This window comes from Oncorhynchus tshawytscha, linkage group LG22 (assembly GCF_018296145.1).
Source record: "Oncorhynchus tshawytscha isolate Ot180627B linkage group LG22, Otsh_v2.0, whole genome shotgun sequence".
Lineage (NCBI taxonomy): Eukaryota > Metazoa > Chordata > Actinopteri > Salmoniformes > Salmonidae > Oncorhynchus > Oncorhynchus tshawytscha.
Window position 1 is genome coordinate 18469658 of NC_056450.1, and position 14612 is coordinate 18484269.

At 44.8% G+C, this 14612-nt stretch overlaps 1 protein-coding gene across 6 annotated transcripts in view; it reads left to right on the forward strand.

Annotated features, from left to right (window-relative positions):
* LOC112221537 (histone deacetylase 7) overlaps positions 1-14612 on the forward strand; it is a 66709-nt gene that overhangs the window by 8286 nt on the left and 43811 nt on the right. For 4 of the 6 annotated variants that reach the window (XM_042303883.1, XM_042303881.1, XM_042303884.1 and 1 more), the window contains exon 2: positions 5711-5779. In XM_042303883.1, coding sequence (XP_042159817.1) covers positions 5711-5779 — 69 coding nt within the window. Of the gene's footprint in view, positions 1-4899; positions 5174-5710; positions 5780-14612 lie in introns of those variants that run through there. The other 2 variants (XM_042303886.1, XM_042303885.1) reach the window with 2 other exon arrangements.

Consider the following 14612-nt stretch of genomic DNA (forward strand, 5'->3'; position numbering starts at 1 on the left):
TGTCTGTACTGTACTGTTCTCTCTTTGACTTTAGACCATGCTGTCTGTACTGTACTGTTCTCTCTTTGACTTAGACATACTGTCTGTCCTCTTTACTGTTCTCTCTTTGACTTTAGACATACTGTCTGTACTCTACTGTTCTCTCTTTGACTTTAGACATACTGTCTGTACTCTACTGTTCTCTCTTTGACTTTAGACATACTGTCTGTACTGTACTGTTCTCCCTCCTCCCTCCCTCCCTCCCTCCATCCCTGTCCCCGTCTGTCCGATGCCCTCCTCCCTCCCTCCATCCCTGTCCCCATCTGTCTGATGCCCTCCTCCCGCCATCCCTGTCCCCATCTGTCTGATGCCCTCCTTCCTCCATCCCTGTCCCCATCTGTCTGATGCCCTCCTCCCTCCATTCCTGTCCCCATCTGTCTGATGCCCTCCTCCCTCCATCCCTGTCCCCATCTGTCTGATGCCCTCCTTCCTCCATCCCTGTCCCCATCTGTCTGATGCCCTCCTCCCTCCATCCCTGTCCCCATCTGTCTGATGCCCTCCTCCCTCCATCCCTGTCCCCGTCTGTCTGATGCCCTCCTCCCTCCATCCCTGTCCTCATCTGTCTGATGCCCTCCTTCCTCCATCCCTGTCCCCGTCTGTCTGATGCCCTCCTTCCTCCATCCCTGTCCCCTTCTGTCTGATGCCCTCCTCCCTCCATCCCTGTCCCCGTCTGTCTGATGCTCTCCTCCCCCATCCCTTTCCCTGTCTGTCTGATGCCCTCCTCCCTCCCTCCCTCCATCCCTGTCCCCATCTGTCTGATGCCCTCCTCCCTCCATCCCTGTCCCCGTCTGTCTGATGCCCTCCTTCCTCCATCCCTGTCCCCGTCTGTCTGATGCCCTCTCTCTCTGGACCACATTGTGATCTTGGGCAGAGGTTACCAGGTCTTGTCCTGAAAGGCCTAAAATAATATCTGTATCTATCTATGTCTTATTGACTTGAGTTGGAATGTACAGCAAAGTTGCAAAAATTCTGTCAATTCTAATGTAATTAAGAGGCATCCCAGGATCTTGCCATGGAACATGGTTTAGGTTTTGACAGTACTCATCTTGCACTTTTTGGAAGCGTTGTCTTATTTTGTGTATTGATCCTGATTATAATATGTGTGTGAAATCGAAGAGTTCTTGTCAGTGTAATTGTGCAGGTGGGAGTCGGAAGTTTACATACACCTCAGCCAAATACATTTAAACTCAGTTTTTCACAATTCCTGACATTTAATCCTGGTAAACCATCCCTGTTTTAGGTCAGTTAGGATCACCACTTTATTTTAAGAACGTGAAATGTTAGAATAATAGTAGAGAGAGTGATTTATTTCAGCTTTTATTTCTTTCATCACATTCCCAGTGGATCAGAAGTTTACATACACTCTATTAGCATTATTATTATTATTATTTTTTCCCACCTTTATTTAACCAGGTAGGCTAGTTGAGAACAAGTTCTCATTTACAACTGCGACCTGGCCAAGATAAAGCATAGCAGTGTGAACAGACAACAACACAGAGTCACACATGGAGTAAACAATAAACAAGTCAATAACACAGTAGGGAAAAAAAGAGTCTATATACATTGTGTGCAAAAGGCATGAGGAGGTAGGCAATAAATAGGCCATAGGAGTGAAAAATTACAATTTAGCAGATTAACACTGGAGTGATAAATGATCAGATGGTCATGTGCAGGTAGAGATACTGGTGTGCAAAAGAGCAGAAAAGTAAATAAATAAAAACAGTATGGGGATGAGGTAGGTAGATTGGGTGGGCTATTTACCGATGGACTATGTACAGCTGCAGCGATCGGTTAGCTGCTCAGATAGCAGATGTTTAAAGTTGGTAAGGGAGATAAGTCTCCAACTTCAGTGATTTTTGCAATTCGTTCCAGTCACAGGCAGCAGAGAACTGGAAGGAAAGGCGGCCAAATGAGGTGTTGGCTTTAAGGATGATCAGTGAGATACACCTGCTGGAGTGCGTGCTACGGGTGGGTGTTGCCATCGTGACCAGTGAACTGAGATAAGCCGGAGCTTTACCTAGCATGGACTTGTAGATGACCTGGAGCCAGTGGGTCTGGCGATGAATATGTAGCGAGGGCCAGCCAACTAGAGCATACAGGTCGCAGTGGTGGGTGGTATAAGGTGCTTTAGTAAGTCTGTAAGTCTAGTCTGTTTCATCAGACCAGAGGTCATTTCTCCAAAAAGTACGATCTTTGTCCCCATGTGCAGTTGAAAACCGTAGTCTTTTTTATGGCGGTTTTGGAGCAGTGGCTTCTTCCTTGCTGAGCGGCCTTTCAGGTTATGTCGATATAGGACTCGTTTTACTGTGGATATAAATACTTTGTACCTGTTTCCTCTGGCATCTTCACAAGGTCCTTTGCTGTTGTTCTGGGATTGATTTGTACTAACGCACCAAAGTATGTTAATCTCTAGGAGACAGAACGCGTCTCCTTCCTGAGCGGTGTGACGGCTGCGGGGTCCCATGGTGTTTATACTTGCGTACTATTGTTTGTACAGATGAACGTGGTACCTTCAGGCGTTTGGAAATTGCTCCCAAGGATGAACCAGACTTGTGAAGGTCTACCATTTTTTTTTCTGAGTTCTTGGCTGATTTCTTTTGATTTTCCCATGATGTCAAGCAAAGAGGCACTGAGTTTGAAGGTAGGCCTTGAAATACATCCACACGTACACCTCCAATTGACTCAAATGATGTCAATTAGCCTATCAGAAGCTTCTAAAGCCATGACATAATTTTCTGGAATTTTCCAAGCTTTTTAAAGGCACAGTCAACTTCTGACCCCCTGGAATTGTGATACAGTGAATTATAAGTGAAATAATCACTCTGTAAACAATTGTTGGAAAAATTACTTGTCATGCACAAAGTAGATGCCCTAACCGACTTGCCAAAATATAGTTTGTTAACAAGAAATGTGTGGAGTGGTTGAAAAACGAGTTTTAATGACTGAAACCAATCTAAGTGCATGTAAACTTCCGACTGCAACTGTAAATACATGTAGTTCACAGCTGGCCACATCCTGTACATATAGAACTAACATAGAGGCCTCTTCCACTCAAATAAACTGACATCTGAACCTGGGAAATATTCGACAAAAATACATTTCAACATATTTTAACTGGGCCGCTGTATGTCCAGCCTCTGTTTAAACATTTTGGATACATTTGATTGAGTTATATTCTTAGAAATTCTTATTGTCTTATACAGTCCCTCTAAAAGAGTGTTTGTATGCATCACGTCTCTGACACAGCATGATATGGGTCAAGTGAAACAGTTTAACATCCGTCTCAACCAGAGCAACAGATTGGTCACTGCTGCCTGTCTTTTACATTCGGGTGTTACAGTGCAGCGTGGCTCACATAGGCCAGCGCCTCGCCAGTGCGCCTAAACTTCTGCCTGTGTTTGTGATCATGTGTGTGTGCCTCCCTGTGGGCTGCTAGCCTGCTGTGCCGTTTCGCTGTCACACACACTGTGGTCTTGTTATTTTCAGCTCATGCCGGACGTGATTCAGACTGGGGGATTGTGTAATTGACAAGACAAACCACACACACATGCACACACTCATAAACACCCACACTTTGGGAGGATTTCTGGTAAGGGTGCTGGGCTCCCCCTGTGCATACGCATGTGAAGGCGAGTATAACCCACAGCACAGCCTGCATTAGGTTTCGTTCTTGGTGTGCATGAGCAGTTTGTTTTACTGTTGAGCTTGAAAAGTGCATCACGGAGGTTGAGTGGAAATGAAAGCAGTGCTCAAGCCGGGGAAACCAGCCTTTGAAGGATGGACTGAACTCTTTATCATAGATCCCTTTCTGTCATTTCCTGTCATCACACACAGCACACGCAGGTGATGCTCGACTCCCACCTCAAACCCTCATATTGTGTTATTTGCTCCTCTGCAAAAGATGTACACCTGTAGGATCTGATTTTGAGTCCGTTTGCTACAGCAGGAAATGTGCATTATTATGTGGATTATAATTAATAGACATTTTTGTAGGGGTTGAAACAGTTTTTGTAAGGGAAAATCAAGTCTGAAATTCCAAAGTGGAAATGACAAACTTCAGAATCCTTTTTAAACCTCAAATACACAACAAGTAAAAAATGTCCTGCATTGCAAGAAAGTTCTCCTTCAACAGGGTGATCATGTTAAGATCCTACATCTGTAGACAACTGTGTCATTTGGATGTTTTAATCCAAACATCACTATTTGTATTGTTACTTTTAAACAACGCATTAGGTTAACACAGGAAGAGTTTGTGGGAGGTGACAGATAAAGTAATGTGCATGGGTTACCTTGTCCAACAGATAGACAGGGAGCCCTTAGTAACTATTTAGATCTCACCATTTCGTAGGAGCTACTGTACGCATTCATAAAGACATTTCATAGAATTTGTCTTTGAAATTGAAGATGCCCAGATAAAGCTGACAAATTACATTTTAACTTTCACCTTTTCTCAGAGATCCATATTTCTCTGCTATAACCATACATGCTGCTAATTGAGACAATAGCTACTAGAGCACTTGTAAACTCTATATCATACTGTATGGTTTACTTGATTGATGTCATAAGTTCACATGGAAATTCTACATTGAGAAACATATTGGAACAGAGAATATTTATTATTACACAACTTATTACATGTTTATAATAGCGTTGTCCAAAAAGTACGAGTAGAGGACTCTAACATAGTTATACTCTTGCAATAAACAGTGGTTGCCATGTCAGCAGGTGGAGCTGTAGAAGCCATCTGAACAAAAACTATGAACAAAGTTTCGGGCAGGAAAAAGTACGGTGTTCGGATTGGCTACAGAGTGTACCAATAGGAAGCTCCTATGCTGAAACAATGGCAGAGAGAAGTTGTGTGATGTCAACGCTATTTTTGGTGCTACCCGCCTAGATTTCTATTTTCGTCTTCTTCAGGGGCTGGACTTACCAAGTTGCTTGCGACAACTCTTTCTTCCTTACTCTCTTGTACTACTGACGAATCTCATCCTTTGACCCTGGTCCCGTTCCCTGTAAGTCCTTTCACAATAGCCTAGGCTTCACAGGACGAATCATATCATTGCCTTTTGTTTTTGTTTTTGGAGGAGTAGCCAGTTTTAGAATGTGGAGTTATTTTGTGACTTATTCTTACAAGGTAACACATTTTCTTTCATGCCCATAACTTGCGAGATCTCAGATAATTGTTCGGGGTTATATTGCAGCAGTAGACTACTCTATACCTGGGAATGTATTATACTGGTTATGTTTATGTGCACCGCAGCCAGGTCTGTCATTCTAGAAATAGGTTGGCAACGTTTTGAAACAAGCCGATTTAATTGGGGCTACAATCAACCTCTCCTCGCAGGGCCGTCTTGTAAATGTAGGCATGTTATTTCTCTCCCTTCTCGTTTCCATGGCATCCCCCTCAGAGCAGATGTTCAGGCCAGGGCAACAGGTTTTCTCCGAGTGAGAAAAGGAATTCCATTGTTGAATTGTTACAAGAAAGTTCGCGATACTTTTTGTCGGCAGCAAAGTGTTTCTTTCTTTTTTTCTGAAAGCTGTGTAAGGTCATTTGTTTTAGACAGCCTAGACTTTTGATACATATGTTTGATGTTATCTATCACGAAGATAACATTGATAGTTCATTGCTCTGATGATTGTGAATAATAAACTTTCTCTCTCCGGTCTGCAGATGCAATCACGGCGTCGGGACCTACCCTAGACAAAGACCAACGGGACAGCGTTTTTTCAAGAGTGGCAGGTATGCCCCCTAAATGTGTCACTTCAGCCGTGAAATGACAATGTAACAACTCATTGCTGCATATCACCTCACGGTCTTCAGAATAGGCCTGGCCTACACACACACACACACACACACACACACACACACACATATATATATATATATATATATATATATATATATATATATATATATATATATATTGGTTTTTTTTTCAGAATGAGACATTTTTTTTAGATGGGCTACATCTGTTTGCATGTCACCAACCCACCCGCTATTCAAGGTTCTTTGAACAAGTCAGAACAGTTATGCAGTTGTCAGAAACGTTCAGATCTAGCCTATTCTCTATGTCTATAACAATCTATGCACTGACAAATATGTTCTGGGTTGAGCGCTGCTAATGATGATGAGCATGTCATAGTTCATGATTTGTCAGAGGAAGTAAAGTATTTTCACTTTAAACACGTGATTCTCTAGATATATGAACTTTTAGAGCAACACACGCACACACGTACACACAACACTACAGTAGGGTAGGGGATCCAATCTTTTGGATAGGGGATCCTATATTCTTATGTTTTCACACCACAAAGTACTCCCAGAATGACAAACACAGTACATATGATTAAGTAAAACATGTACTGTGTATGTTGTTGTTTTGAGTCTGATGGGGATGAATCCTGTTTGAACTATCAAACAGTGTTCATTGTAAAGGCTAACATGCTTATTACGTGTGTGGAATAGTTGGCACCGACGGCTACAGTCTGAGTGTATGTATTTGCTCTGACTGCTAGCTCTTGCTGTGCCAGGCTTATGTTCCATCCTTCCAAACGAGTCCGATTTCCTTACAAAAACAGAGTGAGGTCATGGCCGAGGCTGCAGTGTCCAGTTTCATGTGTGTCCGTCCAGGCCAACTGACACGACCCTTCTCCTCTGTCCCTGTCGCTATTCATCAGAGGGCTGTGCGTCTCATTCTCCGCTAGCTGCTGCTGTTGCTCTGATGAGACACACAACAAGCCCCTTTAATTGAAGTTAAATCAATGAGGTAATTAAAACTAGGCTGTGGTCCGTCAGCGCTGTGCTGTGGTTGTTCCTCAGATCCTCCTGTTGTGATTCTACTGCCACATGCCAGGGGAAAGGTACTGCGTCTGCGATGTGTTATGTGCCCAGACGGTAGTGTATCATTCCATAGCAAGAAGCTCAATATCAGTTAAAGATATTTTCCAGCAGTTTGGATTTGGATCATGCCAGCCTATTCAGAGTCTGGAACTGAGTACGTGTCTGTGGTTTGCTGTTTGTCTGGACAAGGTATTTGTTGCTTGTGAAACCACAGAGTGAAGGGTTGTGATACGGAGAGTGAAGGGGAAGAGAACTCACAAACCCTCAAAAAATATAGTCTTACATTTCCCTTAACATACCAGGAATGGAGGAAAATGGAGATAACAATAGCAAGATTGTTTTGCAAGGAGCTGCAGTAAAGATCACGTTTCCTGTTTCTGACTGAAACCCGGGTCAGCTGACTCCCTCCTTCCCTCCCGTTGCTGTCTTGAGAGAAAAAGCCCAGAGGGTTCAATTGAACTTTTAGTCAGGGAGGCAGAGACTTCTAGTCCTGTATTAGTCCTGTATACAACTCGACTGAAGTTGGATAGATTGATCGTTTGCTGTCCTTTAGATCCATGAAATAATTTGATACAGGTAGATACATATTCCTTGTGGTGACAGACCTTGTTATCTGTGGAACCAAACATTGTTGAATGTGAAATGTGAGTCTGGATCCCTGAGGCAGGCCTGTAAATTGTGTCCCTAGTCATGCTGTCCAGGAATTGGTTTCATAACGGCAGCATATACATATAGCATTTACCTCTCAGGCCAGTTGGACATGTTAAAAAGTTACCAAGTCACCTTAAGCAAACTCCCAGCTCTGCACCAGGAGCTCAAGTCAGTTAATGGCCTGATGCTCTGCTAATGGTCTCATGGTCTACCTGTGTTAACTTTGAATGCCAGGAACCAAGAAAAATAAATCTACTTATAGCTCTGAGGTTTGCTTACTGGATTTGGAGATGGATACGTTTCTGGTCTCCGATAACGACTGTGGGTTTTGCAGTTATGTATTCAGTGTGAGTGCGTGCGTTTTGTGTGTGTGTGTGTGTGTGTGTGTGTGTGTGTGTGTACATGCGTGTGTGTGTTACCAAGAATTTTAATGTCCTCTTCTGTTGTTGTTCATTCAGTCAGAAAAGCGTGACTCTGCATATTCATTGTTTTCCCAGAACAGTTGTTAAAGTTTAAAAGTCTCAGAGAGTGTGCGATAGGGAGAGGGATAGAAAGAAATCTTGATAACTGCAGAGGGACACCGGGACTTAAACTTGGCGAGAGACAGGAGAGAAAAGAGAGATGCACGGATGTCAGAAAGATGTCATTATCTGCATTTTTGTGTGCACTCATATGCCGTTTACCTTAACCACTGAATTATACTGTAGCCTCTCCTCTTCTCTCAGAGAGCAGTAAAATGGAGCAGAAACTGTCCTCTTTCCTTTCTGTGTCTCAGCCAAGCTGGACTGGCCATGAATGTTCTGTTTTCATAGTACCTTAGGGTTAGCAATCCAGGGGCCTTTCTTCTCTCTTCTCGCCCCTCTCTCCCCACCCAGGAGCCAGACCGGGGTTCACTACACAACGTCCCCATACTGCTGACCTCTGGGTCAAGTGGCGGGAACTTTCGTTTACCCGTCTGTTCTGCTCTCAGGGTGATGCAGGAAATTGTGTTTCACTTTGTAGTCATGGTTATACAGTACAGGTTGCTCCTCCATGGTTCAGTGCAACAGGCTTGTTGAGAGAGCGCTATGTAGTCCTTTACTGGGTGCATCCTCTTCTTAAGTAACATGACATAGAATGAAACCGCAGTAATTGATGCATGCAAGACAAGTGCAACCTTTCATGTCACACCATGTAGCCTACAGCACAGCAACACTTGACTCGACTGGCTGTCCGTAACAATGTTTGTTTTAGTTTCTTGCTAAGAGATGTTGTGGTGATACGGTGGTGGCATGGCTGAGACAGGTGTGTGTTGTTGTGAGGGTTGTTGATGTGGGTGTGTTGACGTATGTTGGGCCTGGGTGATGAGTGGGCCATGCAGAGTCTCTTTGAGAGAGTTGCTGTGTTGAGTGTCTTATCTCACTGGGGCTGTGGGGAATGTGTTTGATGTTGGAGGGGTGGAAACACACACACACACACACACACACACACACACACACACACACACACACACACACACACACTGGCTTTAAGGGAGTGACTAACCGAATAGCCTCACCACCCAGCAAACAGGGGACGTCCTGAGGACATTCAGCGACGTTCCCTTTAGGTCCCACAATTCTACCCTCCTGATTCCTGCTTAGAAGCAAAAATTAAAGCAGGAAGCACCAGTGACTCTATAAAAAAAAGTGGTCAGATGAAGCAGATGCTAAACTACAGGACTGTTTTGCTATCACAGACTGGAACATGTTCCAGGATTCTTCCGATGGCATTGAGGAGTACACCACATCAGTCACTGGCTTTATCAATAAGTGCATCGAGGACGTCGTCCCCACAGTGACAGTACGTACATACCCCAACCAGAAGCCATGGATTACAGGCAACATTCGCACTGAGCTAAAGGGTAGAGCTGCCGCTTTCAAAGTGCGGGACTCTAACCTGGAAGCTTATAAGAAATTCTGCTATGATCTCCGACGAACCATCAAACAGGCCAAACGTCAATACAGGGCTAAAGTTGAATTGTACTTCACCGGCTCCGACTACAAAGGGAAGCACAGCTACGAGCTGCCCAGTGACACGAGCCTACCAGACGAGCTAAATCACTTCTATGCTCGCTTCGAGGCAAGCAACACTGAGGCATGCATGAGAGCATCAGCTGTTCACGACGACTGTGTGATCACGCTCTCCGTAGCCGATGTGAGTAACACCTTTTAAACAGGTCAACATTCACAAGGCTGTGGGGCCAGACGGATTACCAGGACGTGTGCTCCAGGCATGTGCTAACCAACTGGCAGGTGTCTTCACTGACATTTTCAACATGTCCCTGATTGAGTCTGTAATACCAATATGTTTCAATCAGACCACCATAGTCCCTGTGTCCAAGAACACAAAGCCAACCTGCCTAAATGACTACAGACCCGTAACACTCATGTCCGTAACATTGAAGTTCTTTGAAAGGCTGGTAATGGCTCACATCAACACCATTATCCCAGAAACCCTAGACCCACTCCAATTTGCATACCGCCAAAACAGATCCACAGATGATGCAATCTCTATTGCACTCCACACTAACCTTTCCCACCTGGCCAAAAGGAACACCTACGTGAGAATGCTATTTATTGATTACAGCTCAGCGTTCAACACCATAGTACCCTCAAAGCTCATCACCAAGTTAAGAATCCTGGTACTAAACACCTCCCTCTGCAACTGGATCCTGGACTTCCTGATGGGCCGCCACCAGGTGGTGAGGGTAGGTAGCAACACATCTGCCATGCTGATCCTCAATACTGGAGCCCCTCAGGGGTGCATGCTCAGTCCCCCCCTGTACTCCCTGTTCACCCACGACTGCATGGCCAGGCACGACTCAACACAATCATTAAGTTTGCAGACGACACAACAGTGGTAGGCCTGATCACCGACAACGACGAGACAGCCTATAGGGAGGAGGTCAGAGACCTGGCCGTGTGGTGCCAGAATAACAACCTATGCCCAGACGGCATCCCCAGCCGCGCCCTCAGAGCATGCACAGACCAGCTGGCCGGTGTGTTTACGGACATATTCAATCAATCCCTATGCCAGTCTGCTGTTCCCACATGCTTCAAGAGGGCCACCATTGTTCCTGTTCCCAAGAAAGCTAAGGTAACTGAGCTAAACGACTACCGCCCCGTAGCACTCACTTCCGTCATCATGAAGTGCTTTGAGAGACTAGTCAAGGACCATATCACCTCCACCCTACCTGACACCCTAGACCCACTCCAATTTGCTTACCGCCCAAATAGGTCCACAGACGATGCAATCTCAACCACACTGCACACTGCCCTAACCCATCTGGACAAGAGGAATACCTATGTGAGAATGCTGTTCATTGACTACAGCTCGGCATTCAACACCATAGTACCCTCCAAGCTCGTCATCAAGCTCGAGACCCTGGGTCTCGACCCCGCCCTGTGCAACTGGGTACTGGACTTCTTGACGGGCCCCCTCCCTAGGTGGTGAGGGTAGTCAACAACATCTCCTCCCCGCTGATCCTCAACACTGGGGCCCCATAAGGGTGCGTTCTGAGCCCTCTCCTGTACTCCCTGTTCACCCATGACTGCGTGGCAAACTGAATTGGTCCACTCACACAGACAGCATCGTGAAGAAGGCGCAGCAGCGCCTCTTCAACCTCAGGAGGCTGAAGAAATTCGGCTTGTCACCAAAAGCACTCACAAACTTCTACAGATGCACAATCGAGAGCATCCTGGCGGGCTGTATCACCGCCTGGTACGGCAACTGCTCCGCCCTCAACCGTAAGGCTCTCCAGAGGGTAGTGAGGTCTGCACAATGCATCACCGGGGGCAAACTACCTGCCCTCCAGGACACCTACACCACCCGATGTTACAGGAAGGTCATAAAGATCATCAAGGACAACAACCACCCGAGCCACTGCCTGTTCACCCCGCTATCATCCAGAAGGCGAGGTCAGTACAGGTGCATCAAAGCTGGGACCGAGAGACTGAAAAACAGCTTCTATCTCAAGGCCATCAGACTGTTAAACAGCCACCACTAACATTGAGTGGCTGCTGCCAACACACTGACACTGACTCAACTCCAGCCACTTTAATAATGGGAATTGATGGGAAATGATGTAAATATATCACTAGCCACTTTAAACAATGCTACCTTATATAATGTTACTTACCCTACATTATTCATCTCATATGCATACGTATATACTGTACTCTATATCATCGACTGTATCCTTATGTAATACATGTATCACTAGCCACTTTAACTATGCCACTTTGTTTACATACTCATCTCATATGTATATACTGTACTCGATACCATCTACTGTATCTTGCCTATGCTGCTCTGTACCATCACTCATTCATATATTCTTATGTACATATTCTTTATCCCCTTACACTGTGTATAAGACAGTAGTTTTGGAATTGTTAGTTAGATTACTTGTTGGTTATTACTGCATTGTCGGAACTAGAAGCACAAGCATTTCGCTACACTCGCTTTAACATCTGCTAACCATGTGTATGTGACAAATAAAATTTGATTTGATTTGATTGGATTTATCCCTCAAAGTAACCAAGACTAAGGAGATGATTGTGGACTACAGGAAAAGGAGGACCGAGCACGCCACCATTCTTATCGACGGGGCTGTAGTGGAACAGGTTGAGAGCTTCTAGTTCCTTGGTGTCCACATCACCAACAAACTAGAATGGGCTAAACGGCAATTGACCGCAAGGCACTACAGAGGGTAGTGCGTACGGCCCAGTACATCACTAGGGCTAAGCTGCCATCCAGGACCTCTACACCAGGCGGTGTAAGAGGAAGGCCCTAAAAATTGTCAAAGAGCCACCCAGCCACCCCAGTCATAGACTGTTCTCTCTACTACGCATGGCAAGCGGTACCGGAGTGCCAAGTCTAGGACAAAAAGGCTTCTCAACAGTTTTTACCACCAAGCCATAAGACTCCCAAACAGGTAATCAAAAGGCTACCCGGACTATTTGCATTGTGTGCCTCCTCCCAACCCCTGTTTATCATATATGCATAGTCACTTTAACTATACATTCATGTACATACTACCTCAATTGGCCCGACAAACCAGTGCCCTCGCACATTGGCTAACCGGGCTATCTGCATTGTGTCCCACCACCCGCCAACCCCTCTTACGCTACTGCTACTCTCTGTTTATCATATATGCATAGTCACTTTAACCATATCTACATGTACATACTACCTCAATCAGCCTGACTAACTGGTGCCTGTATATAGCCTCGCTACGTTTATAGCCTCGCTACTGTTATAGCCTCACTACTGTTATAGCCTCACTACTGTACATAGCCTCGCTACTGTTTATAGCCTCGCTACTGTTTATAGCCTCACTATAGTACATAGCCTCACTATTGTATAAAGCCTCGCTATTGTATATAGCCTCGCTACTGTTATAGCCTCACTACTGTACATAGCCTCGCTACTGTTATAGCCTCACTACTGTACATAGCCTCGCTACTGTTATAGCCTCACTACTGTACATAGCCTCGCTACTGTTATAGCCTCACTACTGTACATAGCCTCGCTACTGTTATAGCCTCACTACTGTACATAGCCTCGCTATTGTTTATAGCCTCACTACTGTACATAGCCTCGCTACTGTTATAGCCTCGCTACTGTACATAGCCTCGCTACGTTTATAGCCTCGCTACGTTTATAGCCTCGCTACTGTATATAGCCTCACTACTGTATATAGCCTCACTACTGTTATAGCCTCACTACTGTACATAGCCTCACTACTGTTATAGCCTCACTACTGTATATAGCCTCGCTACTGTTATAGCCTCGCTACTGTACATAGCCTCGCTACTGTTATAGCCTCACTACTGTATATAGCCTCACTACTGTATATAGCCTCGCTACGTTTATAGCCTCACTAGTGTACATAGCCTCACTACTGTTATAGCCTCGCTACTGTTATAGCCTCACTACTATATATAGCCTCGCTACGTTTATAGCCTCACTAGTGTACATAGCCTCACTACTGTATATAGCCTCGCTACGTTTATAGCCTCACTACTGTTATAGCCTCGCTACTGTCATTCTCACTGTCTTTTTTACTGTTGTTTTTATTTATTTACTTTCCTATTGTTCACCTAATACCTGGTTAGAGCCTGTAAGTTAGCATTTCACTGTAAGGTGAAACCTGTTGTATTCTGTGCACGTGACAAAGAAACTTTGATTTGATTAAGGGTTTCGGCGTGACGTTATCCCTCTGACGTTCTGAGAATGTTCTAAGAATGTTGCATGATGGTCCCAAAGGAACATCCTGAAAATGTCCTCGGGGATGTCCCTGGGACAAACGGGGAACTAGTCCAATGCTCTAACCACTAGGCTACCCTGCCGACCCATTTCTTGATGTCCTAATGACTCATTACTGTTTGCAGGGCAGCTGCTTCTGAAGCAGAGGGTCTGAAAGCCGCTGACAGCTGTGGATTCCTTCAGACCCTCAAAAAGAAGGGGAAAAAGAGGAGTTGAGTAAAACAGAGGGAGAGAGAGAAAAAGAGAGAGCGAGAGAGATGGAACTGAGAGAAAGACAGAGAGAGAAGGGGATGTAGAAGTACTGACAGATCAGGGTATCTGGGATTGCGGTCGACACACACTATAATTGGAGATCCTGGGTTGCACAAGGTTGATTTAGCAATGGTTAAGACAAAAACACTATCATTGTTTAAAGGCCCAGTGCAGGCAAAAACATGTTTTGCCTATGTTTTCACCACTGAGGTTGGAATATTACTGTAATGTGAACATTATGACAATGCCTTTTTAGTGTAAGCTGTTTGAAAAGTAGTGCTGAGAGATTAGTGCGTTTTGATGTCGGTTCAGTTTCGGGTTCAATTATTAAAAAGAATCACGTTTTTTAAATTATTTGGTTTGAATGCTGTAATAACACAGAATAAAACAAGCGGGTGGTCATGTGCCTTTTACTGAGGAGTGGCCTCTGTCTGGCCAATCTACCATAAAGGCCTGATTGGTGCAGTTCTACAGATTGTTGTCCTTCTGGAAGGTTCTCCCATCTCCACAGAGGAACTCTGGAGCTCTGTCAGAGTGA